Source organism: Glycine max, chromosome 10 (genome assembly GCF_000004515.6).
Source record: "Glycine max cultivar Williams 82 chromosome 10, Glycine_max_v4.0, whole genome shotgun sequence".
In the NCBI taxonomy this organism is placed as follows: Eukaryota; Viridiplantae; Streptophyta; class Magnoliopsida; order Fabales; family Fabaceae; genus Glycine; species Glycine max.
In genome coordinates, this window is record NC_038246.2 from 51,389,276 (window position 1) to 51,411,388 (window position 22,113).

Consider the following 22,113-nt stretch of genomic DNA (forward strand, 5'->3'; position numbering starts at 1 on the left):
GGGGCCCAACTAAAATCAAATTCTAAGGTTTCCAAAAAATCTCATGACATGACTACTTTGAAAGCCCAGTAATATGCAAAGCCATCAACTAGTTTAACTATGTACTTGCTTGTCTTCTGAAATCTGAATGAAAAAAGGTTGTATGCTTCTTGCAAACTGGTGGTTAGTAAAGATAAATGAACCATAAATTTGACCAGTATTGATGCAAGATTCTGTTACTTGAAACTTTTAGACCAGCCAAGGAAATAAAGAATGTAAAAGATGATTTATGTGATGTGGTTGGAACAAACTAGACTTTTTATGGGATGGCTTTGCACATGGATGAGTACCTAAAAACAGCATAAAGAAACAAAAAACCAAAAAGTTCCAGAGGTTCATCATAAATACACACCAAACCAGAATATTGACATAGTTTCAAGAATGGAAAAATACTTCCTCAGAAAACGTCATGCATATGCAACTTGCATGCAAGCCACAGAGATAGAAAGAAGAAAAGTCACTATTAATGCTTCATACTCCGTCTACATTCATTTTTTTACTACAAGTGGATAACTTAACCAAAAGAAAATACATGAAATAACAGTACCTCATGTATATAGGCTTTCAACCAACTGGTCCATGCTTCCTTACGCTCTTTACCAATATCTAACAGTACTGATTTTAGTGGGACTAACAGTTCATCATCTGGAATGTTTGTTTCTGCTTTAACATTTGAAAGCGTACGAAAGATGTTTGTGTAATCAACTTTGTCAACGGCCATATTGCTAAGAAGTTTATTAATCATCTGCTTATTATACTTAGGGAGGCCAAGCTTTTTGGTCATTATAACCTGATAATCATCCATAAATCTCGTTCCATATCTGAAACAAAGCAACCATGAGGCGAAACATTTAAAGGCAATTCACACCTATTTTCTCCTCTGAGGTTAAAAAATGGTATCAGAAAGTGTTACTACTACCTTTCCATAGCATAGTTAGCCTCTTTTTCATTTATTAAAGGAGCAGCTTGTAGTGATGTTGTGAACTGTGCAATATTCCACAAACCAATGTCAGGCTGGTTTGCAAAGCAGTATCTTCGACCTGGAAGATCTGTAGAATTTGGGGTAAATTTAGGATCAAAAGCACCCAAAAATCCAAATGGGCCATAATCTATTGTAAGACCCAAAATGCTCATGTTATCCGTGTTCAGCACACCATGAGTGAAACCAACCCCCTGTCATCTGGCAATCAGGGAAGCAGTACGCTCAGCAATCTCCACCACCCACCACCCATGCTCCTTTGAGTTGAAGTTCCCACCTTTCAGATTTTGAACTCAGTATCTCACCAAGCGTCATTGCCCAGCCCACATGCCAAATTGAGGGTTGTGTACTTGAACGGAAGGAGAGACTTGAGTGTAACAGATCTTCCAGAGAACACTGATCCATTGAAATGGTGAGAGACACTATCTCATTTCATTTCATAATCTCATATCTTCGTTCGTCCCCAAAATCATTACCTTTTCAATTAATTAATTAACACCTCCCTATTTTCTATAGTCCACCACACGACACGTATACCTCCTGAAGAAACAGTTTGGTTGCTGCTGTTGTTGTAAGTTGAAACTTTGTTGCCTGAAACTGCAACTTTGTGAATTTTTCATTTGAGATGTTGACTCAATATTGAGAATAATCGTAGCTGCTTTGTGATGTTGGAGAAGGTGTTTGAATAGATAATCACTAGAACGAGTTTGGACCTTAATTTGGGAATTAGGATTTTGGTCCTCTTTATCAAACTGCCAAGTTAACTTCAAGTTAGGAACTGTTTTGATAATATACTGGTGATTCTTCGCTGGTTTATATTGTAACTCATGCCGTTACATATACACACATATTATATATGGTTACAACATTATGCAGGTGCTGAGCAAGTGACTTGAATAACTTCATTTTACCCCTCCTTTATGCTAATTCTAATTTTTTATATTATGCACAGATTGTGGTCTTGACTCTTCACTTATTGAAGTTTGGTGTTACTTATTTATATCCTAAATCCCAGAAATGAATACAGTCAAGGCTGATTTAGTATTTTTCTTATTACTTTTAATTCTAAATACTAGAGCAGTTAATAGTGTTTCAAAGAAAACGGGTCAGGAAAATAACAAGAACAAAGGGCATGAACTAGCTGTATTTTGTCCTTGTGATCTGCCTGCCATCTTGAGTCCAATCACTGACCATGTCATTGATAATGAACACTTGCTGTAAAATCAGAATGAAAAGAACAGACTATATGACCAAAAAGTGGAAACTCATGACATGTGTCATGTCTGATTCATAACTGAAATGAGCATATTTTCATTTTTTTTTTTTTGTCAAGCATTTGAAGCAGGGGGAATACCATTAATAATCAAAATAAGTACCACTACCAGCTTCCCAATACCAAATTCACACAAAGCAGTCAAGGCAGCAATTTCTTTCCTACAAAATATCTTTTTCTTTCCTTTCAACACAAGATATCTATCACATAGGCATAATTGTTGTGCACAATGTTGAGTACAGACCATGATAGTGATCTGTTCTACTGTCCTAAATTTCTTTGATAAAGCTAAATCTCATAGAATGATGAGTGAACGTTTCGAAAGGTTGCTTGCAATTAATTTCCATAATCTGGAATAACCACAGGAACAGATGATGATCTTCCTCCTTCCCATCAATGTCGAAATAGATTTCAACGACAAGAACATGCTGCTGGAACTGGAAATGTAAGATCTGCAATTGTAGGCTCTGGTCCATATCCTCGGATGCAGAACGACATGGAAACACAAATCCATAACATTGCGCAAGAAGCATACACCTCTGTCCTGCGGGCTTTTAAAGCCCAATCTGATGCAATAACTTGGGTACTTTTGCCTCAATTCATTGATTTGTCTTTCTATTAAGTATGTTGGATAGGATTGACAATGATTTTTTTTGTTCCTATGTACTTTAGGAAAAAGAAAGTTTAATTACAGAGCTTAGGAAGGAGCTAAGAGTATCAGATGAAGAACACAGAGAACTTCTATCAAGAGTCAATGCCGATGACATCATCCACAGGATAAGGTCATATTATATTTTATCATATTCTACTGAGCAGTTTCTGTATAGCATTGAGAAAACTGTGGTTTGTTCTGCATTTCAATATGGGGTGTAACCAATTGTGCTGTTAGGGAGTGGAGAAAAGGAAATGGGCTCCAACCTGGAACAGTAAGTACTGCCCAAAAAGTTCATGATCGCAATACCAGCCCTACCGTTTCAGCATCTCATAAGAAACAAAAGACATCAAAATCTGTGGCTTCATTATCCTTGGGTGCACTATCTCCTGCCGTTGATCCATCTATGCAACCATCATCATTCGCATTGAAGCATGGACCTCCATCAGGAACTAAGACCAAAAAGCAAAAATCAGTAAGCCTTTTTGTTTTGGAATATCAAGAAAACAAAAATACTGAGTTACACTTCCTCTATGGTCATTCTATCCCATTCTAAAAAACACCCATTGATTTGTGCATCCTCAATTATGTCCATACAGTTCCCTTCTACAGGACTTACAAGTTACAAGCTGAAGCCTGGTCACTAATCAGGGGGGTTCTTCAGGTGGCTTTGCAGCAAAAGGACCTGCTGAAGCAGCTTCTTATGATCCCTGAATTGGAAGCAAAGTTTGGACAAGGTGGCCTGAAGACAACCACTTCTATGAAGCTGTTATAACGGATTATAATGCTGCTGAGGTGGGTTTATGGTATACTATTAGAAACTGAGGAATACATGGACTCCTTTTAATATTTCTATTTAAATATTTTGTAGGGACTGCATGCTTTGGTCTATGATATGAATTCAGCAAATGAAACATGGGAGTAGGTCAATCTTAAAGAGGTAAAATTTTACGATATTAATATTCTTCTGTCTATCATTCACAAACAATCTAGGTTTAGCTTGGTTCTTTTTTTTTTTTCTTTTCTATTTAAGCAATATTTTTCTCCTGAGAAGCATAGCCAGAACCTTTTGTTTTCACATATCGTACATTTCCCGTGGTGACCATGTGTCTCATTTGAATCTGGTACCTTGAAATCGGTATGAAGTATCTTATGAATTTGATGAAATGAACATTTTTCTGCCTAAAACTAAAATCTAGTATGTTTTTGTGGTTGAAGGGATTGGCATATAGTCGATGTCCTTTTGCTATCTTGGACCAACATTTGCTTTGGTGATTTCCTTTCTGTGTATCTATAATTAATGCTAACAATGAAACTTCATGCATATGTGGGATGATTCTTTTTAAAAATCAGGCCACACCTCTACTTCAAAGATACATAGTTACATGTTCAAGTTTTGGTTCACTTAATTTATTGGGATCCTAAGCATGATGCTGTAACTGTCAACATATTGTGGTGCATCTTTTGCCCTAGCTTCCTGAGGCCTGCTAACTTGACAATTTTGTAACTTCTTTAAATTCAGAATCGGTTGAATTGTGAGATATTGGATTATTGTTATGAAATCCTTCTATTTTCATAGATTTCTGCTTTAGTGTTTCCATCTGTCAATATTTACCACATTAATAGCAGAGAAATTTAAATAAGCTTGTTTTATATAAACTATTTATTAAAACTTTTTGTTCATTTTGAGTGCAAACTATGTATTATTATTATTGTACTCGAGGATTTTCCTATCTGCCCGCTTAGTGTCTCCTCACTTTCATATTCATTATTCTTTATCAATTAGACTCGAGAGTTTGTGTTGTTGCTGCTAACAATTAACTCAGTCAGTGATGAAATCCTAGTCACTATCTATTCGTTGGGAGGGTGAAGATCCAGGAATATCTCGTAAAGGTAGGGGAATGACGAAGGTGCAGCCTAAGAAAGATTTCACTTTGTCACAAAAAGGGAGCAGGAAAAAGGCTAAAAATTATATTGAGATACTCCATACAGAAACCCTTATCAAGGAGGTATAAGCATCTGGAACAGAAATTTCCAAATCTGTGTTAGTTAGATTTAGCTCCTTAATATTACCTATTACCTATTACCTAATGGAATGGAACCAAAACAGGTTGAAAAGGTTTTTACTGCAACTGCAAGGCATCCTGATCACATGGAAATCTTTAATTTCAACAATAATGATGGCTCGAAATACAAGATGGTGATAAAGTGCTCCATCTCAGTATCCGCACGACTGTTGTAATCTAGAGGGACATCAGATACGTTACTTGTAAATTATAAGTTATGAAAAACACGGTTCTTTGATTTTAGAAATCCATCTTGTGTTCCCATAACAAAGAGTTTTTGGTTTTGGTGTCATTGGGAAGAGAGAAAGTGTCAAAATGGAATACGGGTGAACCAGAACCATCTCCTTCTTATGCCTTCAACCACACCGATCACCTCTTTCCTACTCTCACAATCGGAACCCCATTAACTCAAATCACCAGTCAAAATCATTCACCTCCAAACCAAAAATGACGCATTTGCCCCGACGAAGATTAATTATTTTAAAAATGTAACTATTTTTTAGAAAAACGAGGAACCGAACTAAACAACAAAAATAAATAAGACGAAGGATCAAAATTAACAATGGTATTCAACTGTCCTTGATTCATCGTTTTTACATGATCCTTCCTAATGGATTTTGGGATAATTCTAAAATCATTGAGTTAAATTATATTGTTGATCTAAACCGTATCCCTTCCTGTGACGCACACTATTTGTTGGTAAGAAAAACAACACCGGAAATGATTGTGAAACTTTGATGTTTTCTCCTTCCCCCCGTAATAGATTAGGACATCTCTTTCAAAGTATCATCAATTATTGTTTATATATTTAAGCATAGACAAATCCATGTCCATTATGATTCGCGTGCGAGGCCAATCACTTAACTCTTTTATATAAGTAAGGTACTAAGGTGTCGTGACTATACTTTAGAAAATGAAGTCGTTCGTTTGAACCTATGAGAAAAATGACGGATACGTAGAAACCAAATCCCGGGAAGATATATTCTCACCAAACAAAATGACAGTAAATTAAATATTAATTAATGTTTTCCTCCCATTAATTGACTTGGGTCTGTTTGAGTGTACCATGAAGCAACTACATGTATAAGAAGCAGCTAGCTGAACCATTACAGTACATTATATGTGTAGCATACATACATAAGAATTAAGAAAGCGATATGGAATACGAGGTTGTGAGTTTGTTGGCATTAACCATTTTGATTTTGGTCTGGAGAATGTTAATGGACCGTCGGAGGCAGCATGGTAAGCTTCCACCAGGACCAAGATGTTGGCCAGTGGTGGGCAACATTTTCCAACTAGCAGGGTGGTTGCCACACGAGTCCTTGGCAAAACTGGCTCATAAACATGGTCCAATCATGACCCTTTGGCTTGGCTCTATGTGCACGGTGGTTATCTCATCCAGCCAAGTGGCTCGTCACATGTTCAAAAACCATGACGTGATTCTTGCTGGAAGGAAGATTTACGAGGCCATGAGAGGAGACCATGGCAGTGAGGGCTCCCTGATAACATCTCAATACAACTCACACTGGCGCATGCTCAAGCGCTTGTGCACCACTGAGTTGTTTGTTACCACTCGCTTAGACGCCATGCAGGGTGTGCGTGCAAAATGCATACACCGCATGCTGCACTTGATACAACAAGCTGGTCAATCTGGCACTTGTGCTGTTGATGTTGGCAGGTTCTTTTTCTTGATGGATTTTAACCTTATTGGGAACCTCATATTCTCAAAGGACTTGTTGGACTCTGAAATGGAGAGAGGGGATTGTTTTTATTACCATGCACTCAAGGTTATGGAGTATGCTGGGAAGCCAAATGTGGCAGATTTCTTGCCAATTCTAAAGGGGCTTGACCCTCAGGGTATAAGGAGGAACACACAATTCCATGTTAACCAAGCCTTTGAAATAGCCGGGTTGTTCATCAAAGAAAGGATGGAAAATGGCTGCAGTGAAACTGGATCAAAGGAAACCAAAGACTACTTGGATGTCCTCTTGAACTTTCGTGGGGATGGTGTCACCGAGCCCTATACTTTTTCTTCAAGAACTATAAACGTCATTGTCTTTGTAAGTCCCTAGGCTCATGCTTCATATAATTAGTCTTAGCAGAGGATATTGAAACATTTGGAATTAATTATAAAGGATAGTTTAGTTTTCATCTTTAACTAATTTGTCATATATTCAGGGCATTGGTAAGTATTGACAAAATACTTTGTTGTAGGAAATGTTCACTGCAGGGACAGACACGACAACAAGCACAATTGAATGGGCAATGGCAGAACTTCTGCACAACCCAAAAGCACTAAAGAAAGTGCAGATGGAATTAAGGAGTAAAATAGGACCAGATAGGAATATGGAAGAAAAGGACATAGAGAATCTTCCCTACCTCCAAGCAGTCATCAAGGAGACACTGAGACTTCACCCACCTCTTCCTTTTTTGGTTCCTCATATGGCCATGGACTCTTGCAACATGCTTGGGTACAATATTCCCCAAGGGTCGCAAATTTTAGTGAATGTTTGGGCAATTGGGAGGGACCCCAAAGTGTGGGATGCTCCCTTATTGTTTTGGCCTGAAAGGTTTTTGAAGCCAAACACAATGGATTACAAAGGACACCATTTTGAGTTCATTCCCTTTGGTTCAGGTCGAAGAATGTGCCCAGCGATGCCACTTGCCTCTCGTGTGCTTCCCCTGGCAATAGGCTCGCTCTTGCACTCCTTTGATTGGGTCTTGCCAGATGGCCTCAAACCAGAGGAAATGGACATGACAGAGGGAATGGGAATAACACTAAGAAAAGCTGTTCCTTTGAAAGTCATACCAGTGCCTTACAAAGAACCGGCTGCAAATGAATAAAATTATTATGGCATCAAAGCATTCACCAAAAGTTAACAAAGAATAATGTACAGATGGTTTACCCCCATCAAAGACTAGTGTTTGCAAATACTAATGTCTGAATAGAAGAATGCCATAAAGAACATGGTTTGAGTGGCATTCTAATGTCTGATTAGATGTAATCAATGTATATGTGATGATGCACACAGACTACACATGTATCTTTCATGCATTCCAAGTATGCTCCTTCACCGTTTCTAGCTCAAAAGTCTTAAAAAATATTGACTGTCACCTTAAGATATCCTTCCTACATACCAAAATAAGCTTGAGTGCTAACAGATATACCAAAAAATGTTAGTTACTGTAGCAGTGTTTGCTGTTTGTTATATGATCTAGCCTTCCAGGTCACTAATCTTTTGACCTTAATCTTCCCAGATTAAGTGAGAATCAAATACTAGTAAAATCCTTCACAGATAAGCGAAAGGACTGATGATTAAATTCTGCTCTTACCCCAAACCACCAAGTGAACCATTTCCTGATTGAAATGTTTTAGTGCTATTCCAAATTATAGCAAGAAAAATTCATATTTGAAACCCAATCACCAACAGCTGGATCTATTTTGTTACCCATTTCACTAACATAACGACATACACTAAAAAAGTAATGAAGAAATCTTCTGATGAGTTGCAAACTGAAAAAGACTGAAACAGGATATAACAATACATCCAGTCTTCAAAAGGCATGCTACCATGGATCTACAAGTATTTACATCCTATATACATCACAAAAAGGTCAGCTTGGTATGCTGAACAAAACATAATCATGTAAATTGTTCTGACCTAACATGCCATTTCTTAACGAAGCCTACGCTTACACCTACGAATTGCCCCTTCTCTGGAAGCATTTTCCTCATCACATTCAGGAGATTCTTCTACAACACCTTCCTCCTGCACAACCCGACCTCGGTTCCGTGATAGCTTCCTGATGGGTGTTACAGCCAAAGCAGGTTGGGAATCATCACCACCCATTCCTTCTTGAGATGCAACTACAGTGCAAATTTGAGTCCGTTGTGGCATTAATTCTTTTCCATCAGGCACCACATCTTTCATTAACTGTAAACAATGTTGACAGAGTTACAAAGAGACTCATAATTCCATGCCCAGGCCTTTAAACTAAAAATGCATTTGAACCATAGGATTATTTGCCTACATGATATAATTCAACACTTGATAAAATTAGCAATGTAAAGGGATGGATAATAACCGCAAAAACCAAAACTTTTGAACAATGTTGAAATAAACAATTCAATTATTCATATAGAATTGATAGAACTAAAACAAATCTAATGGCCAAAAATAACCATTCTTTTAATGTAGAATTAGACATTCATTTAGAAATATGAAATTCCTAAATATTATTTACTTTACTTAAATTTACAAGAATAATATTTTCGAAACAATCAAATAGATTGTTTTTCATTTCTCCTTCTCTGAAGGCTATTGGTTGAACAAAGTACTATCCAATAAACACTCAAACTATCAGGGTAAAAAAACACTCAAGACACTATTATCAGTTTTTCATTTTTAAGCAACAATAATGCTGTAACACTAAAATGGCTGCATCCCCCTAAAAAAAATATTATAGCATTAAATTCCAAATATACTCCTTGAATTACACTTTACAAGCATTGTACCCGTTCATACCTTCCAATCTTGGTAATCATATCTGAATACAAAATGAGTATAAGAAACTTCTTTTGATGATACTAAGTTGGCAGCTGGAGCATTTTTAGGTGCTGAAAAAGAAGACAGCATAAGTACCCAAGGTGCAAAAAAGAAATAGGAAACAAGCATTCAGTTGATTGAGGTGGAAACACATCTTACAAACATAGTGCAAGCGATTTTCATCAAGGCTGATCTCAGCACGGCCATCTTTCACTAGGAATGATAGGGCAAACAAGTTTTCCACACTCTGAGCAAAAGACTCCCTGTTCAAAATTAAATTTTCAAGTGGGACACGCTTTGTCCTCCTTAAGATGTGAAACATAGTGGCCATGTTTTTGTCGGTATCAGTTTTTTCCTCTGTAACAGCCTCATCAAGCTGCTTGAAACAAACAACAAGGCATAAATACACAGAAACAACCAAGGCATGCAACATCTTATTTTCAACTTGAAGGGTGCTTTTGTCCTATAGCGAAAACAAGCAGTAAGAAAGAATGCATAAGAATAAGAAAAGGGGAGTGACCTGTTGAGGTCTAGTAGTTGCAATTTGACGAGGATCACGGTTCCTGCGAACTCCCATTTTGCGTTGCTTAAACTGGTTGTCCATGGGACCAAGCCTGTAAAAGAAGCAAAATTGTAAGAGAAAAGAAGAATTATAGAATAGTGAAAGGAGAAGAGGAGAGGAACTGACATGGTAGAAGAGCCATGAACGGAGAGGAAGATTGGGGAGGCGGCAAGGCCAAGTTTGTGCCAATCAATAGAGTGTTGGGTATGGGCGTAGCGTATGAGCAAAGATGAAACAAATTGAGAAGGGGTCACACCCTCGTTCGCCAACGACTTAACAGATCCCACTAGAGTGCGTGTGAGATCCAGCAGTGCCTCTGCATCTGCAACTTGCTCCCTCGGCTTCTCAACTGCAAATGTCCATGTCGATGTCGTGTGGAGCTATTAATTAATATTACAACAACAACAACAACAACAACAACAGTACCACAATAGCTACCTTGGACGTGTAACTTGTCGAACTCATCCAAGATGGTGTCGAACTTGTCAGACTCCGTGTTCATCAAATCATCTCTTTTCTCTGTTAGGATTAGGTACTGAGTTGGTAGGTTAAAGAGAAACAAATTAAATGTAGTAAATTGAAGAGTCTTACCATTGATGAGATTCTTGAGTTGGAGGAACTGGGAGCGTATGACCCTGCGAGTGGCCGGGTTCTGCTCGCTCGCCGCTTTCCTCACATTTTCCCCGCCATCGCCATTGCCTCTGCGCGAACCAGTCATGGTGTCAAAACCCAAACCCTAATTTGTTTCGGAGGGAATGGGGTTTTAAATTCGAACCAAATTCTTTCTCGATCCCTTTAGCTTTTAGGATTTGAATCTTTATGAGTCAGCAAAATTCAACCGCGGGTTACTTTCCCGCTTAGGTCAAAACAACTCCTCTATTCTTTTTCTTTTCTTTAAGTAAATTCAAATTTCTAAAAAATTGTTGGATTTTCGTTCCTACAATTTTTTTCCCATCTTGATAGAACTCAACAATAATGGAAAAGAGACAGTCAAACATATCCTCCATCCTAAGTAGAGCTTATTTGAATCAAAATACAAATAATATCTTTATATATGAATTATTTAAAATATATAAGTAAATTAATTTTATTTTTTAAAAAATTTTGTAGCATCTTGAAAGAAACCAATAATGGGGGAAGGGAGAGTTGAACATGTTCTCAGTCCACCCCGCGCGTTGACGTTCCTAAGTAGAGCACTAGAGTTTAAGAAATATTGGAAATTGAGTTTTTTGTTTGTTTGTCACAAGTGACAAATTAGAGTTTTGAGTTTCGGCTTTAGAAAACTCATTAAGATTCATTTATAGCGAAGGATTTAGAGAGTTTACTCAAGATCTTGGATTATTCTAAGCCCATTGCTATATAAAAAAAATACTTGAAATTGGAAAATAAAAATGTTTTTAAAAAATTATTGACCGACTCACCTTAGTAGGTTAATGTATTAGCTGAATACATATTTATTTTTCTATTTCAAGTAAATAGGTAGTTCGAATATATTAACCTATTTTTGTCAAGTGAGTTTTGTTAAAAAAGAAACTATTTTGACTTATTATCCTGAAATTTAATTTATGTGGCAAGGAATTGAAATATTGCGATACCAGAAGTTTCATGCTTTTACAGTACGTACGTTTTAGCAGCATGCTAGTATTCCGTGAATTGCTAAAAGAAATGAAGATCATATACGTATGTGTCTATATCTTATACAGTGTTGTGTAAAAGTGATACATACATCTAACAATCTAACAAACTAGTAATTAACATTTCTTCTCCAAATTTTGTTGTTTATCTGAATCCTAGAGCTGGAGTAGATTGAAGAAAATGAATTGCATGTTAATTTCCATCCTTGGGTCTCTTGATCAGTACTGCAGCAAGCTAATTGTAATTCGTTTCTCTATCTCCTTTACTCCAATCCACCACAGCTGCTGGTTCACACATATGACATCTTTAGCCTTCAATTCACACATCACTTGGTGTTAATTCCTTCTGAAAAAGTTGGGTGCAACTATACTGTGGCTCTATCCCTTTCAGATTTATATTAGCAGCACTATTTTTCTTACGCGTACACATAAGTAAGAAACAGAGTGTTTTCACAACAAACGTGTATACCTTTTTTCTTTGCATAACCGACAAAAATGTGCCATAAAATTGTTTTAAGTGATTGGTAAATATAAAAAAAAACACTAGTAATACTGGTGTTATAAAAAAAAATGTGTTATAGAATAAACAACCCAATTACGTCAGATTTTATTGATTTGTCATACTCGATTTGTTGTATTTTTTCTGCACAATTTTCTGTGTTCAAACCAAGCAAAGTGATGTCAATTACTTTACATTTTGCATTGTAGGTGAAGGTGATGAGTACACAAAACTGTTATTACTTGCATGACTATACAGGTTAACAAAGATAATACGAGATTTCGTTTTTTAACACGGTTGAGAACTGTGTATATTCTAGGTAGGTCCAATTCAGTATTAAAATTGCATAATTCAAGCAACTAATCGATCAGCTTGAGGATGGATAGATAGAATAAGCTGATTTTCATCAACTGTCAACAACGTTTAACAGAAGCTCCATCCATAATGCATTAATGTCATAATAGTATTAGTATATAAAAAAAATGCAAGTAAACTAGAGATGAATGAAAAATGGAATGTATAATTGAGGAATTCGGAACCACATAAATAATTCAAAGTGAAATATGCGGAAAGAAAAGAAAAAGTTGAAAAGGACTAGAATACGTCAGATTCATTGTTATATGCGGAAAAAGAAGCGGCAAGTCCCCACATACACTGTTAGTTTTTTATGGCTGAAATGACCAGTTTGTGGCAGAGAGTCGTCCATTAAAGAGTTTAAGATTTCTCCCCTTTCCTTTTCACTATTCTCATCCAAATTGTCACTTTCTCAACTCCAATCATTTAAGATTTCTTTCTCTCTCACACTCCGTATTTTTGGCTAAGCTACGTCAATAATAAATCTTACTTTTGAATGTGATATCCATATTGATATACCCCCTTGTCATGCAATATGTGAGTCACCCTCTCTCTCTATATTGCATGCTCTAATCCAACTATTTATACCATCAACCCTAGCCTCTTCATCCATTCATCAATATTTTCTTCTCATCGCTTAATTTGTAAGTGTTTTCCTTCATTAATTTCTCATCCAAATATATATTCACTTCATTCTCTTCTTGGCTACCTTGGCAGTTTAACTTCACGTGGCTTTGCATGATGCAGATTCCACCAAGAATGGCCACTTCATTTTCTGCCAACTCTCCCAATATTGCAGCAAACAAGGTACTACTATATCAATTAATTAATAAGAGAATAATATTCATAAATAATTTCTACCATCATGCACGTTACCTGTCTTACTCTTGCAAAGAGTAATATACCTTTCAAACATTTTAGAAAGGTAAATTGAACAGCGTTCTTTTAATATTTAACACATCTAAATTTACAAGGGGTCTAACGTGTCAAATAATTAATCATAACTACTATACTTATCCTCCATCTTTTTTCCTTCAAAATTTGTAATAAACATGGTGAAGAATAACTGATTATATTTATATATATGATGCATTGATGCTAAGTATATCGTGTAGAAAGATTCATTTCATTGGAAAAAGTATTAAGAAAATTAATTGTCTTTTAATTACTTTTGAATGATATCTGCTTTGAAAATAAATAGTTAATAGAAGGAGATAGCAGCAACAGAGAAGAATCAGTAATCATGAAGAGAAGTAGCAGAGCGGGTGAAAAGAAAACAGGAGGAGCCAAAGTTGCAAGACTCTTGCTAGGTACTAAACAAATGATCGATTAATCAACCAAAAATCATTTTAAATATAACATTATTATAAAAGTCATCATACGTTATCATCCGTGATTGGATGACACTTTTAATGTATTTTAATTAAATTCAAATAAATATGTGTTGAGCTATTTATTTGTGTAATTTTTTTTTGTTAAATTAGTTTTTTAGTTATCTAATTTTTTAAATCAATTTGGTTCTTAAATTTTTTTAAAAATTATTTATTTTTTTAAAATATATATTTTGTGACCGTTTAAAATTAATTAATAACAATTTTAAATGGTGTGTATTTTTTACAATTTAGATTGAATGACAAAATTAAATAAATTAAAAAAATTACAGAATCAAATTTAACATAAAAAAATTAAACAATTAAACAGACTAAATTAAACTAAGTAAATTAGAAAAAAAAAACAATTTAACCTTTTTTTTCCTTTTCATTTGTTTGTCTATGGTCCCATAATTGATAAAGTTTTGAGTCAATATATGTAGTGAATCAAGCACTAGCTACTCTAGCCTTCTTTGGAGTTGGAGTGAACTTGGTCCTGTTCCTAACCAGAGTTCTTGGTCAAGACAATGTGAATGCCGCTAATAATGTGAGCAAGTGGATAGGAACTGTTTATATGTTTTCATTGATCGGAGCATTTCTGAGTGATTCATACTGGGGTCGATACTTAACCTGCACGGTCTTTCAACTTGTTTTCGTTCTGGTACTTCACTTTACCAATATTAGTCTTTTGTATTGATTGTTCAACTTTTCTCCCTTTTCCTGACAGTTGAATTGAATTGTTTAATAGGGCTTAGCACTGTCCTCATTGTCATCTTGGCGTTTCTTGATCAACCCAGTTGGTTGTGGTGATGGCCATACTCTTTGTAAACCCTCATCAATTGGAGACGAGATATTTTACTTGTCCATATATCTAGTGGCTTTTGGTTATGGGGGCCACCAACCCACCTTAGCAACATTTGGTGCGGACCAATATGATGAGAAAAATCCAAAAGAGAAGAGTTCAAAAGTGGCTTTCTTCTGTTACTTTTACTTTGCGCTCAATGTCGGTTCTTTGTTCTCCAACACTGTACTAGTCTACTATGAGGATACAGGGATGTGGACAATGGGTTTCTTGGTATCATTGGTCTCTGCTGTCATAGCCTTCTTGGCTTTCTTATTGGGAACTCCAAGATATAGGTATGTCAAGCCATGTGGAAACCCAGTTGTGAGGGTTGCACAGGTATTCACTGCTGTTTTTAGAAAATGGAAGGTGTCTCCAGCAAAGGCAGAAGAACTCTATGAGGTCGATGGTCCACAATCTGCAATAAAAGGCAGTAGAAAGATTCGCCACACCGATGATTTTGAGTAAGCATTAATTGAGATTTTAATAGTAAAAAAAAATATGTGATTTTTCCATAACAACTTGGTTGTATTGAATTAGTACACCTGGCTAGTTGATAAGCATGATTATTGAAAAATTGAAACTTATATCTGTGATTTGTGTTATTATATTGGGCTGCAGATTCATGGACAAGGCAGCAACAATCAAAGAGACTGAGGAGCATAGTCCAAAGAATCCATGGCGGCTTTGCACTGTGACTCAAGTGGAGGAAGCCAAATGTGTGTTAAGAATGTTACCAGTTTGGCTATGCACCATTATATACTCAGTTGTGTTTACACAAATGGCTTCTCTTTTTGTTGAGCAAGGGGATGTCATGAACTCCTACATAGGAAGTTTTCATTTGCCAGCAGCCAGCATGTCCGCGTTTGACATCTTCAGTGTCCTTGTCTGCACTGGAATTTATCGCCAAATCCTCGTTCCATTAGCTGGAAGATTGAGTGGTAATCCAAAGGGACTAAGTGAGCTTCAAAGAATGGGAATTGGCCTAATTATTGGTATGCTGGCAATGGTTGCATCTGGTGCCACAGAGATTGCAAGGCTGAGACGTATTAGTCATGGCCAGAAGACTAGTTCCTTGAGCATATTTTGGCAAATCCCACAGTATGTTCTGGTTGGTGCTTCAGAAGTTTTCATGTATGTTGGTCAATTGGAGTTCTTTAATGGGCAAGCCCCAGATGGAATAAAAAGCTTTGGGAGCTCACTTTGCATGGCTTCAATTTCTCTTGGTAACTATGTAAGCAGCATGCTTGTGAACATGGTTATGATAATCACAGCAAGAGGGCAGAATAAAGGTTGGATTCCAGAGAACTTGAACACAGGGCACATGGATAGGTTTTTCTTTCTCCTTGCAGGGCTAGCTGCCTTTGACTTTGTGCTGTACTTGTTCTGTGCCAAGTGGTACAAGAACATCAATATTGAAGATAGTGACATGGGAGACCAAGAGGAGGAGCTGGAGGATGTAAATAGCAAGGTTTGAGAGTTTCATCTTATGTGTCCAATGCAAGTGTGTTGAGTAGTATTTATTTTCTCTCCCCCCAAGCATTAATATTAATGTATTCAGTCAATAAGAACTGCATTCTCTCTCTAGCCACCATATACTGCTGCGTTAGGCTTCTGTTTGTCATTAATTTTTGTTAAAGTGAATTGGATGTGTAAGCCAGTGATTTGTCAATTGCTGGTAAGTTATCCATTTATACCTTAGCTTAATCATTACATGACAATTCATCGTGTACATTTCCAATTAATGAATATATTATTGATGAATAGCATGTGTTAATTGATGTATGCTATTTCCATGTCTTATTTTCTTGTGGTACGTAACTTATTATTATTACTATTTAGCAGTTTTTTTTTACCTTAGTCTGTATATCGAACAAGATAAATTAAATATCTATTAATATAATTAAAATTTGTAATAAATAAATATTTTTAAATATATATTTGTGATATATAATTTAAAGTGTGATATAAGATTATTTTAAAGTTAAAATGAATATATAGTTAAAAAAAAAATCAAGTATATAAATGAAAAGAAATAGTTGAAGATTGTTGAGATAGAATTATTTTACCAATTGTGGAGGTAATATAGAAATACATTTTCCAAAGAAGAAAGAAAGAATCTTCGAAGGTTCTAAATTAATCTGTACGATCTCGAATATAAAAAAGAAAGAAAAAAATTAACTTAGGCTTATTAAAAAAGTTGGTTAGAATTTTTGAATTCTACTGATTTCATTTAAAATATTAAATTCTTTACTTAAATTATTCATCCTAAAACCTTAGTATCTTTATAAAAGAGTCATAAAAACAAATTCTCAATTAAGAGACTGCGTTGGATTAGGATTTCAAACAATTTTTTTTATAAAAAAATCTTATTGTATTTAATCATGATTTTTAAATAATATAAATAAGTCTTGCGATATTCACTTAGAAATTTTTAACAAATACAACAAAATCTCATAGTATTTAATTAAAAAATATAATTTAAAAAGTCTTATTATATTTAAAAATATACAAATTTTAATGGATTATTTTTTAAGATGAATTTCTATAAATTTCATTTGATTTTTTAGTATAAAACATTTATCAAACAATCTCACTCAAAGCATTGAGATTTTACTAGACTTCTTTTTTTTTACATTGGTTGGTAGACTTTCTTTTCTCTAGTTACATATATCTTCTTCTTTCTTCAATACTCAACACAAAAACGAGATGTACTCAATTAAAAGCGATATCGAACAACGGCAAAAAAATAATATTCTTCAAGATGTGTGTCATATATGTTTTTTTTATTCTTTTGGGAAAAAAAATGTCAAATATATTCCTCCTTTGTTTGCTTTCTAAATTAAATTAATGTTTATCTTATTTGTTAATGCTAATCATGTTTTTCTTATAGTGATTATCTCCATCACTTTTTTGACATAATATTTTCGTAACTATCCCCTTAATTTTGTTTTTTTCATAATTTAATAACCCTCCTACAAATTTTCCACCTCATCACTCCCTTTTGGTATATGCTTATCATTGCATATTATTTAAATATGTCATTGAATTTATCATGAAATGATTGTAGTAATTAAAAAAATCAAAAAATTAATGTATAATTTAAAATATATTATTGAAATTCAAAAGCAAAAATGAGAAGACATTATTGTAAAAAAAGTTAGTATGGGAGAAACTAAAGTTAGAAACAAATTACATATTAAAAGATTAAAAAAATTATATTGATTTTACTTTTTTTATCGAAACATCATCATTTCTTATTAATTTTTTCTCCAACTATTATGATTTTGAATGTATTTTTAAAAATTCAAATAGTCCTTTTAATTCCTTTAAATTATTATGATATAAATCTATTAAAGTCTAGACTATCATAAAAGTCTTAATTTGATAAATCATAACATTCCTATATAATCTTTAAAATCCTAATTGTAAAAGTGAAGTTCACTTTACAATGAGCTAAATCTCTAACAACTTATTTATCATTGGCTCAAAATCAAGTTTTTTTTTCTTAATTTTTTTAACCTCATTGATTTGAATTTATAAAAATTAAAATTATTATTTAAAAAATTAGCTTGCCAATAAACAAATCTGTCAAGAATTTAATGGTCATGTTTAATATAAAATAATTATACTCAGTCATCTAATCATAAATTATGATTAATATGATTTTAAAATAATTATTATAAAAATTAATAAATTTATCACACATAATAATTTGTTAATATATAATTTTTTTTCTATCTATATATCAAACATGTAACTCACATTAAATTAAATTAATCTCATAAAATTATTTTAATTCAAAATATATTAAATCAAGTTTATCTATGTTGTCAATTCTCATTTCATCAACTATCCACATATTTTGTTTGGCCAACATTTAGGTGGCCAAACAATGGAACATGAAGTTGCACCTCATTGATCAACCTTTCAACACAATCCTAATCTACTTTTATCCCGTTTGTCAAGAGAACAAACATGTGAAGTGCACACAACCTTATATTCAAAAGCTATTTGACAAGAAATCCCCCACCATAGCAAAAAAATTGAACACAAAATTGAAAAGACACTCTAACATGTAACCACGATATTAGATATGGTGTCTCTTGTCCGTAATTACGTTGAAAGGGTATGCATTTATACTTTCTGTCCAAAAAGACATAAGTTAGTAAATTCATGTGAAGTAGGCCTTGCGTGTAAAAAAAAGCAATCATGAAACAATCATAAAATTATATACAAATATAATACAATGAGATTTCAACTTAGTTGTTGAAGTCATCATCATCAATACTATTGCACATCCTAAAAATATAAATGAACTCAAATCTTATGCATAATCACACTTTTAATATAAGCTATCAATGAGTCAAGTTATAACATATCTTAATTTTCAACTTCTTAGTGACTCTCACACTATAATACTTCACATTGTAATATTTCGTTCAACATCCTTGTTGATTAGAACCTTCCATCGGTCAAAAAATTTCGTAAGTAATTCTTTACAAGACTTTTATGTGTACTTTATTCTCACTCACATGTTTTTTGAAAAAAAATTTAAAAGATCACTCATCTCATAACTATTTTAAGTCAAGTATGTTTAACTGTGGAATTCTTATGTAATAGGTTACCGAAAAATAGATGCATCTTATTAGTATAGGTAGTATCAATTAATTTCTTTTATGTCATCCTCAACTGTATAGTCTCATACTTACACAACCCTTCAAATTCCTCTTTTTCTGATGTGATTCGTTAGAAATGTTACACAAATCATAAAACAATTGATCGTAACTATTATAATGATAAAGAAGATCTAACATAAACACCTAAATGTTAAGATATTATTGTTAACATAGATCAATATTAGGTATTTAAAATTATTAAATGATTATTGTATCAGTAATTTTTAGTGTTATCGATCTAATCAATCATAATATTAATTCCTGATTGTAAATTCAAAAGTTATAATTGGTAGAAGCCCACAGGCCATAAGAATATTGAAATAGAAATATTCTTTTTTATCAGTCAAAATAAAAATATTCTAACATTGTACGCTTGCTCCCGTGCCTGAATTTTGTTGAACAAAGTCACTAAATTGGGTTCATCATATATAGGGAGAACACTGTGTCAATTTTCACCTTTTACTAAAAAAAAAATTTATCGATAAATGTTAATTTTGATAGTAAAATAAATTAAACCTACAACATTTTCTTACTTCTCTCTTACTGCTCACCTTATATCTCCTTCTTACCAAATATTCCATGAGGACCGTTTACATTTTTACTGCGCTTTCTTCTTGTAATAAGATTTAAATAAAATTCATCAAATAAAATATATTATTTAGCACTTATCGTATTTGAAAGCCAACTAAGGAGACATGGGACAGATTTCATATTATATGAAGCATCAATGCAATTATAAGGCAAGAATGTATCATCTTCTCTTGGTTGTGCTGCTGCCAAATGCCATGGCATGCAAGCTAATCATTCACTTAGGGAGCCAAATACATGTGCAAGAACATGAAGATTCCAAGCATCACTTAAAGATCCCATGAATTGTTTGCCTCCACCGATGACACAGCAAGCTATCATGGTTACGTGTTCTCACATCATATTCAACATTGCAAATTAATGAAGGTTACATATTTATTACATGGTTTGAAGAATTATATATGAAGAAAAATCGATGTCGTAAGGATTTTTTTTTCCACAATATATATATTATTAGTGCAAAGTTTTTATACTTTTTTTACTGCAGTTTTTGCAGTGCTATTGATGGCTTATTTTTGTTAAAGAAACTAGATTTTTTTTCTTGCACCTATCATAACTTCTTCTACATTCAACATAATTATTAAAATTCTAACCTTATTTTTGTTTATTCCTTCTTCTTTCCTTTGTTATTTTGTTTTTCTTCATACACCATTCATTTTTGTTTTACTTTGGCTGAGCTTCTCCATCTATATTATGGTTAGTTTGATCGAGATGCATTGTTGCGGTAGTTCGTTCGCAGTTTGTAGTTGTCGCCGTGGTGGGTGCTGCGGTACAATGACGAAGGTAAGTTTTTTTCATTTGCAACTTTGATCTGCCGTAAAAAACATACGAAATTATAATTCATAAGAACCATACGAATTGTCAATCCGTATTAAAAAAAATTTAAAAATTTAAAAATTTATTTATAATGTTTTTTTTATAATTTTAGTTATATTTTTTAATATATTTGTATAAATAATATTACATTAAATAGTTTGTTCGAGTATATATATGCTTATCAATTTCAACATAATATATTAGTATATGCAGTAAAAAAAATAAAAAATTGTGTGATAGTATATGTTTAAAAATATATTTATTGATATATGCACATACTTATCTAGTGTAGAAGATTTTAAAATAAATTTCAACATGAATTTTTTTTAAAATAAATAGATTTATTTATAAATAATTAAAATTAATTATAAGTGATAACAATTCATATATTTTATTAAGAGATAAATTATTGTTATGTGTATATAAAGGTGAATTATTATATGTCAATCCGTATAGGCTGTACGTATGAAATTTCATTAGTTGTCATTAGTTTGTCATTGAATTTTTTTTAATGTTTTGTTAAGATAGATGAAGATGAGTGGATATATGAGAGCAAAATGTTTGAAGAAGTTAATATGAATGAAGAAAATGGAGAGGAACCTAGTGTGTTTGAAAATATTGTTTGCTCTGATGCCTTCAATACTTCTCAGGTATTGATATGATTTTGTATTTTGTTAAAGTAAGTAAATGAATGTCCCAAGAAGACTAAACATGTATTATCCCTTTTGTAGGTGTTTGTTACCTGTGAGAACGTATTACAATGAGCTCGTAATGTTGCATATGATATTGATTTTGTGACTGTGATAATGATGTCAAACACAGATACTGGAAAAAAGAGGAAGGATCTTATTTGTTTTAATTGGTTGTGAGATAAATGAAAAATATAAAGCATGCAAAAAAGATTTAATACGAACAGTGACTAACAATAAAAAATGTGGGTGTCCCTATAAGTTGTGAGAAAAACCAGTGTTGGAAAGTGAAGGGTGGATGATGAAGTTAATATGTGGGATTCATAATCATACATTGGCTAAGTCATTCGTTGGATATCCATATGTTGGTCGACTGACTAAAGATGAGAAAATTATTATTGATGTTATGACAAAGTCAATGGTCAAACCAAATATTATTCTGCTCACTTTAAAGGAGCACAATGCCAACAATTGTACAATAATGAAGCAAGTATACAATGGAAGATGCATAGTGTTCTTCTATAA

The 22,113-nt window shown here is 33.7% G+C and overlaps 5 protein-coding genes across 6 annotated transcripts; 3 read left to right on the top strand and 2 right to left on the bottom strand.

The window, feature by feature from the left end:
* Positions 1-266: 266 nt before the first annotated feature.
* On the bottom strand, positions 267-1,173 carry LOC102663557 (protein adenylyltransferase SelO). Its single transcript, XM_041006235.1, has 3 exons — positions 959-1,173; positions 587-860; positions 267-329 (listed from the first exon to the last, which is right to left on the bottom strand). Exons 1-3 carry the CDS (start codon positions 1,171-1,173, stop codon positions 267-269), a joined length of 552 nt encoding a protein of 183 aa, XP_040862169.1.
* Positions 1,110-5,233, top strand: LOC100778450 (protein EMSY-LIKE 3). Its single transcript, XM_041006236.1, is given in 10 exon segments — positions 1,110-1,430; positions 1,535-1,589; positions 2,657-2,874; positions 2,964-3,160; positions 3,256-3,418; positions 3,658-3,738; positions 3,815-4,041; positions 4,162-4,228; positions 4,788-4,952; positions 5,054-5,233. Coding segments are annotated over 8 exon segments (1,131 nt in total). The 5' UTR covers positions 1,110-1,430; positions 1,535-1,589; positions 2,657-2,775; the 3' UTR covers positions 5,186-5,233.
* Positions 5,234-6,059: 826 nt separating this feature from the next.
* Positions 6,060-8,095, top strand: LOC100778988 (cytochrome P450 76A1). Its single transcript, XM_003535745.5, has 2 exons — positions 6,060-7,069; positions 7,224-8,095. The coding sequence occupies exons 1-2, from the start codon at positions 6,167-6,169 to the stop codon at positions 7,851-7,853; spliced, it is 1,533 nt and encodes a 510-aa protein (XP_003535793.1). The 5' UTR covers positions 6,060-6,166; the 3' UTR covers positions 7,854-8,095.
* A 323-nt stretch (positions 8,096-8,418) lies between these two features.
* LOC100792117 (non-structural maintenance of chromosomes element 4 homolog A) lies at positions 8,419-11,389 on the bottom strand. The gene is made up of 7 exons (XM_003536760.5): positions 10,710-11,389; positions 10,557-10,637; positions 10,245-10,467; positions 10,077-10,170; positions 9,716-9,932; positions 9,536-9,627; positions 8,419-8,944 (listed from the first exon to the last, which is right to left on the bottom strand). The coding sequence occupies exons 1-7, from the start codon at positions 10,834-10,836 to the stop codon at positions 8,687-8,689; spliced, it is 1,092 nt and encodes a 363-aa protein (XP_003536808.1). The 5' UTR covers positions 10,837-11,389; the 3' UTR covers positions 8,419-8,686.
* A 1,713-nt stretch (positions 11,390-13,102) lies between these two features.
* Positions 13,103-16,580, top strand: LOC100779512 (protein NRT1/ PTR FAMILY 7.1). 2 transcript variants are annotated; one of them, XM_006589732.3, is made up of 6 exons: positions 13,103-13,249; positions 13,353-13,412; positions 13,807-13,915; positions 14,419-14,636; positions 14,724-15,280; positions 15,438-16,580. In XM_006589732.3, exons 2-6 carry the CDS (start codon positions 13,365-13,367, stop codon positions 16,291-16,293), a joined length of 1,788 nt encoding a protein of 595 aa, XP_006589795.1. In that variant the 5' UTR covers positions 13,103-13,249; positions 13,353-13,364; the 3' UTR covers positions 16,294-16,580. The 2 variants fall into 2 exon arrangements, with proteins under 2 accessions (XP_006589795.1, XP_006589794.1); XM_006589731.4 differs by having other exon boundaries at positions 13,123-13,249; positions 13,323-13,412.
* The last annotated feature ends 5,533 nt before the right edge of the window (positions 16,581-22,113 follow it).

What these genes read in the sequence shown, in the direction of transcription:
- LOC102663557 (XM_041006235.1), bottom strand. Translation starts at nt 1,173, where the DNA reads ATGAGCATTTTGGGTCTTACAATAGATTATGGCCCATTTGGATTTTTG. An exon ending in GCTAACTATGCTATGGAAAG is followed by an intron (nt 861 to 958) that starts GTAGTAGTAACA and finishes GCTTTGTTTCAG; the next exon opens with ATATGGAACGAGATTTATGG. An exon ending in TGAAAGCCTATATACATGAG is followed by an intron (nt 330 to 586) that starts GTACTGTTATTT and finishes TGCTGTTTTTAG; the next exon opens with GTACTCATCCATGTGCAAAG.
- LOC100778988 (XM_003535745.5), top strand. Translation starts at nt 6,167, where the DNA reads ATGGAATACGAGGTTGTGAGTTTGTTGGCATTAACCATTTTGATTTTG. An exon ending in CTATAAACGTCATTGTCTTT is followed by an intron (nt 7,070 to 7,223) that starts GTAAGTCCCTAG and finishes ACTTTGTTGTAG; the next exon opens with GAAATGTTCACTGCAGGGAC.
- LOC100792117 (XM_003536760.5), bottom strand. Translation starts at nt 10,836, where the DNA reads ATGACTGGTTCGCGCAGAGGCAATGGCGATGGCGGGGAAAATGTGAGG. An exon ending in GTTCATGGCTCTTCTACCAT is followed by an intron (nt 10,171 to 10,244) that starts GTCAGTTCCTCT and finishes CTTCTTTTACAG; the next exon opens with GCTTGGTCCCATGGACAACC. An exon ending in AAATCGCTTGCACTATGTTT is followed by an intron (nt 9,628 to 9,715) that starts GTAAGATGTGTT and finishes CTTCTTTTTCAG; the next exon opens with CACCTAAAAATGCTCCAGCT.
- LOC100779512 (XM_006589731.4), top strand. Translation starts at nt 13,344, where the DNA reads ATGATGCAGATTCCACCAAGAATGGCCACTTCATTTTCTGCCAACTCT. An exon ending in CCAATATTGCAGCAAACAAG is followed by an intron (nt 13,413 to 13,806) that starts GTACTACTATAT and finishes GAAAATAAATAG; the next exon opens with TTAATAGAAGGAGATAGCAG. An exon ending in TTCAACTTGTTTTCGTTCTG is followed by an intron (nt 14,637 to 14,723) that starts GTACTTCACTTT and finishes ATTGTTTAATAG; the next exon opens with GGCTTAGCACTGTCCTCATT.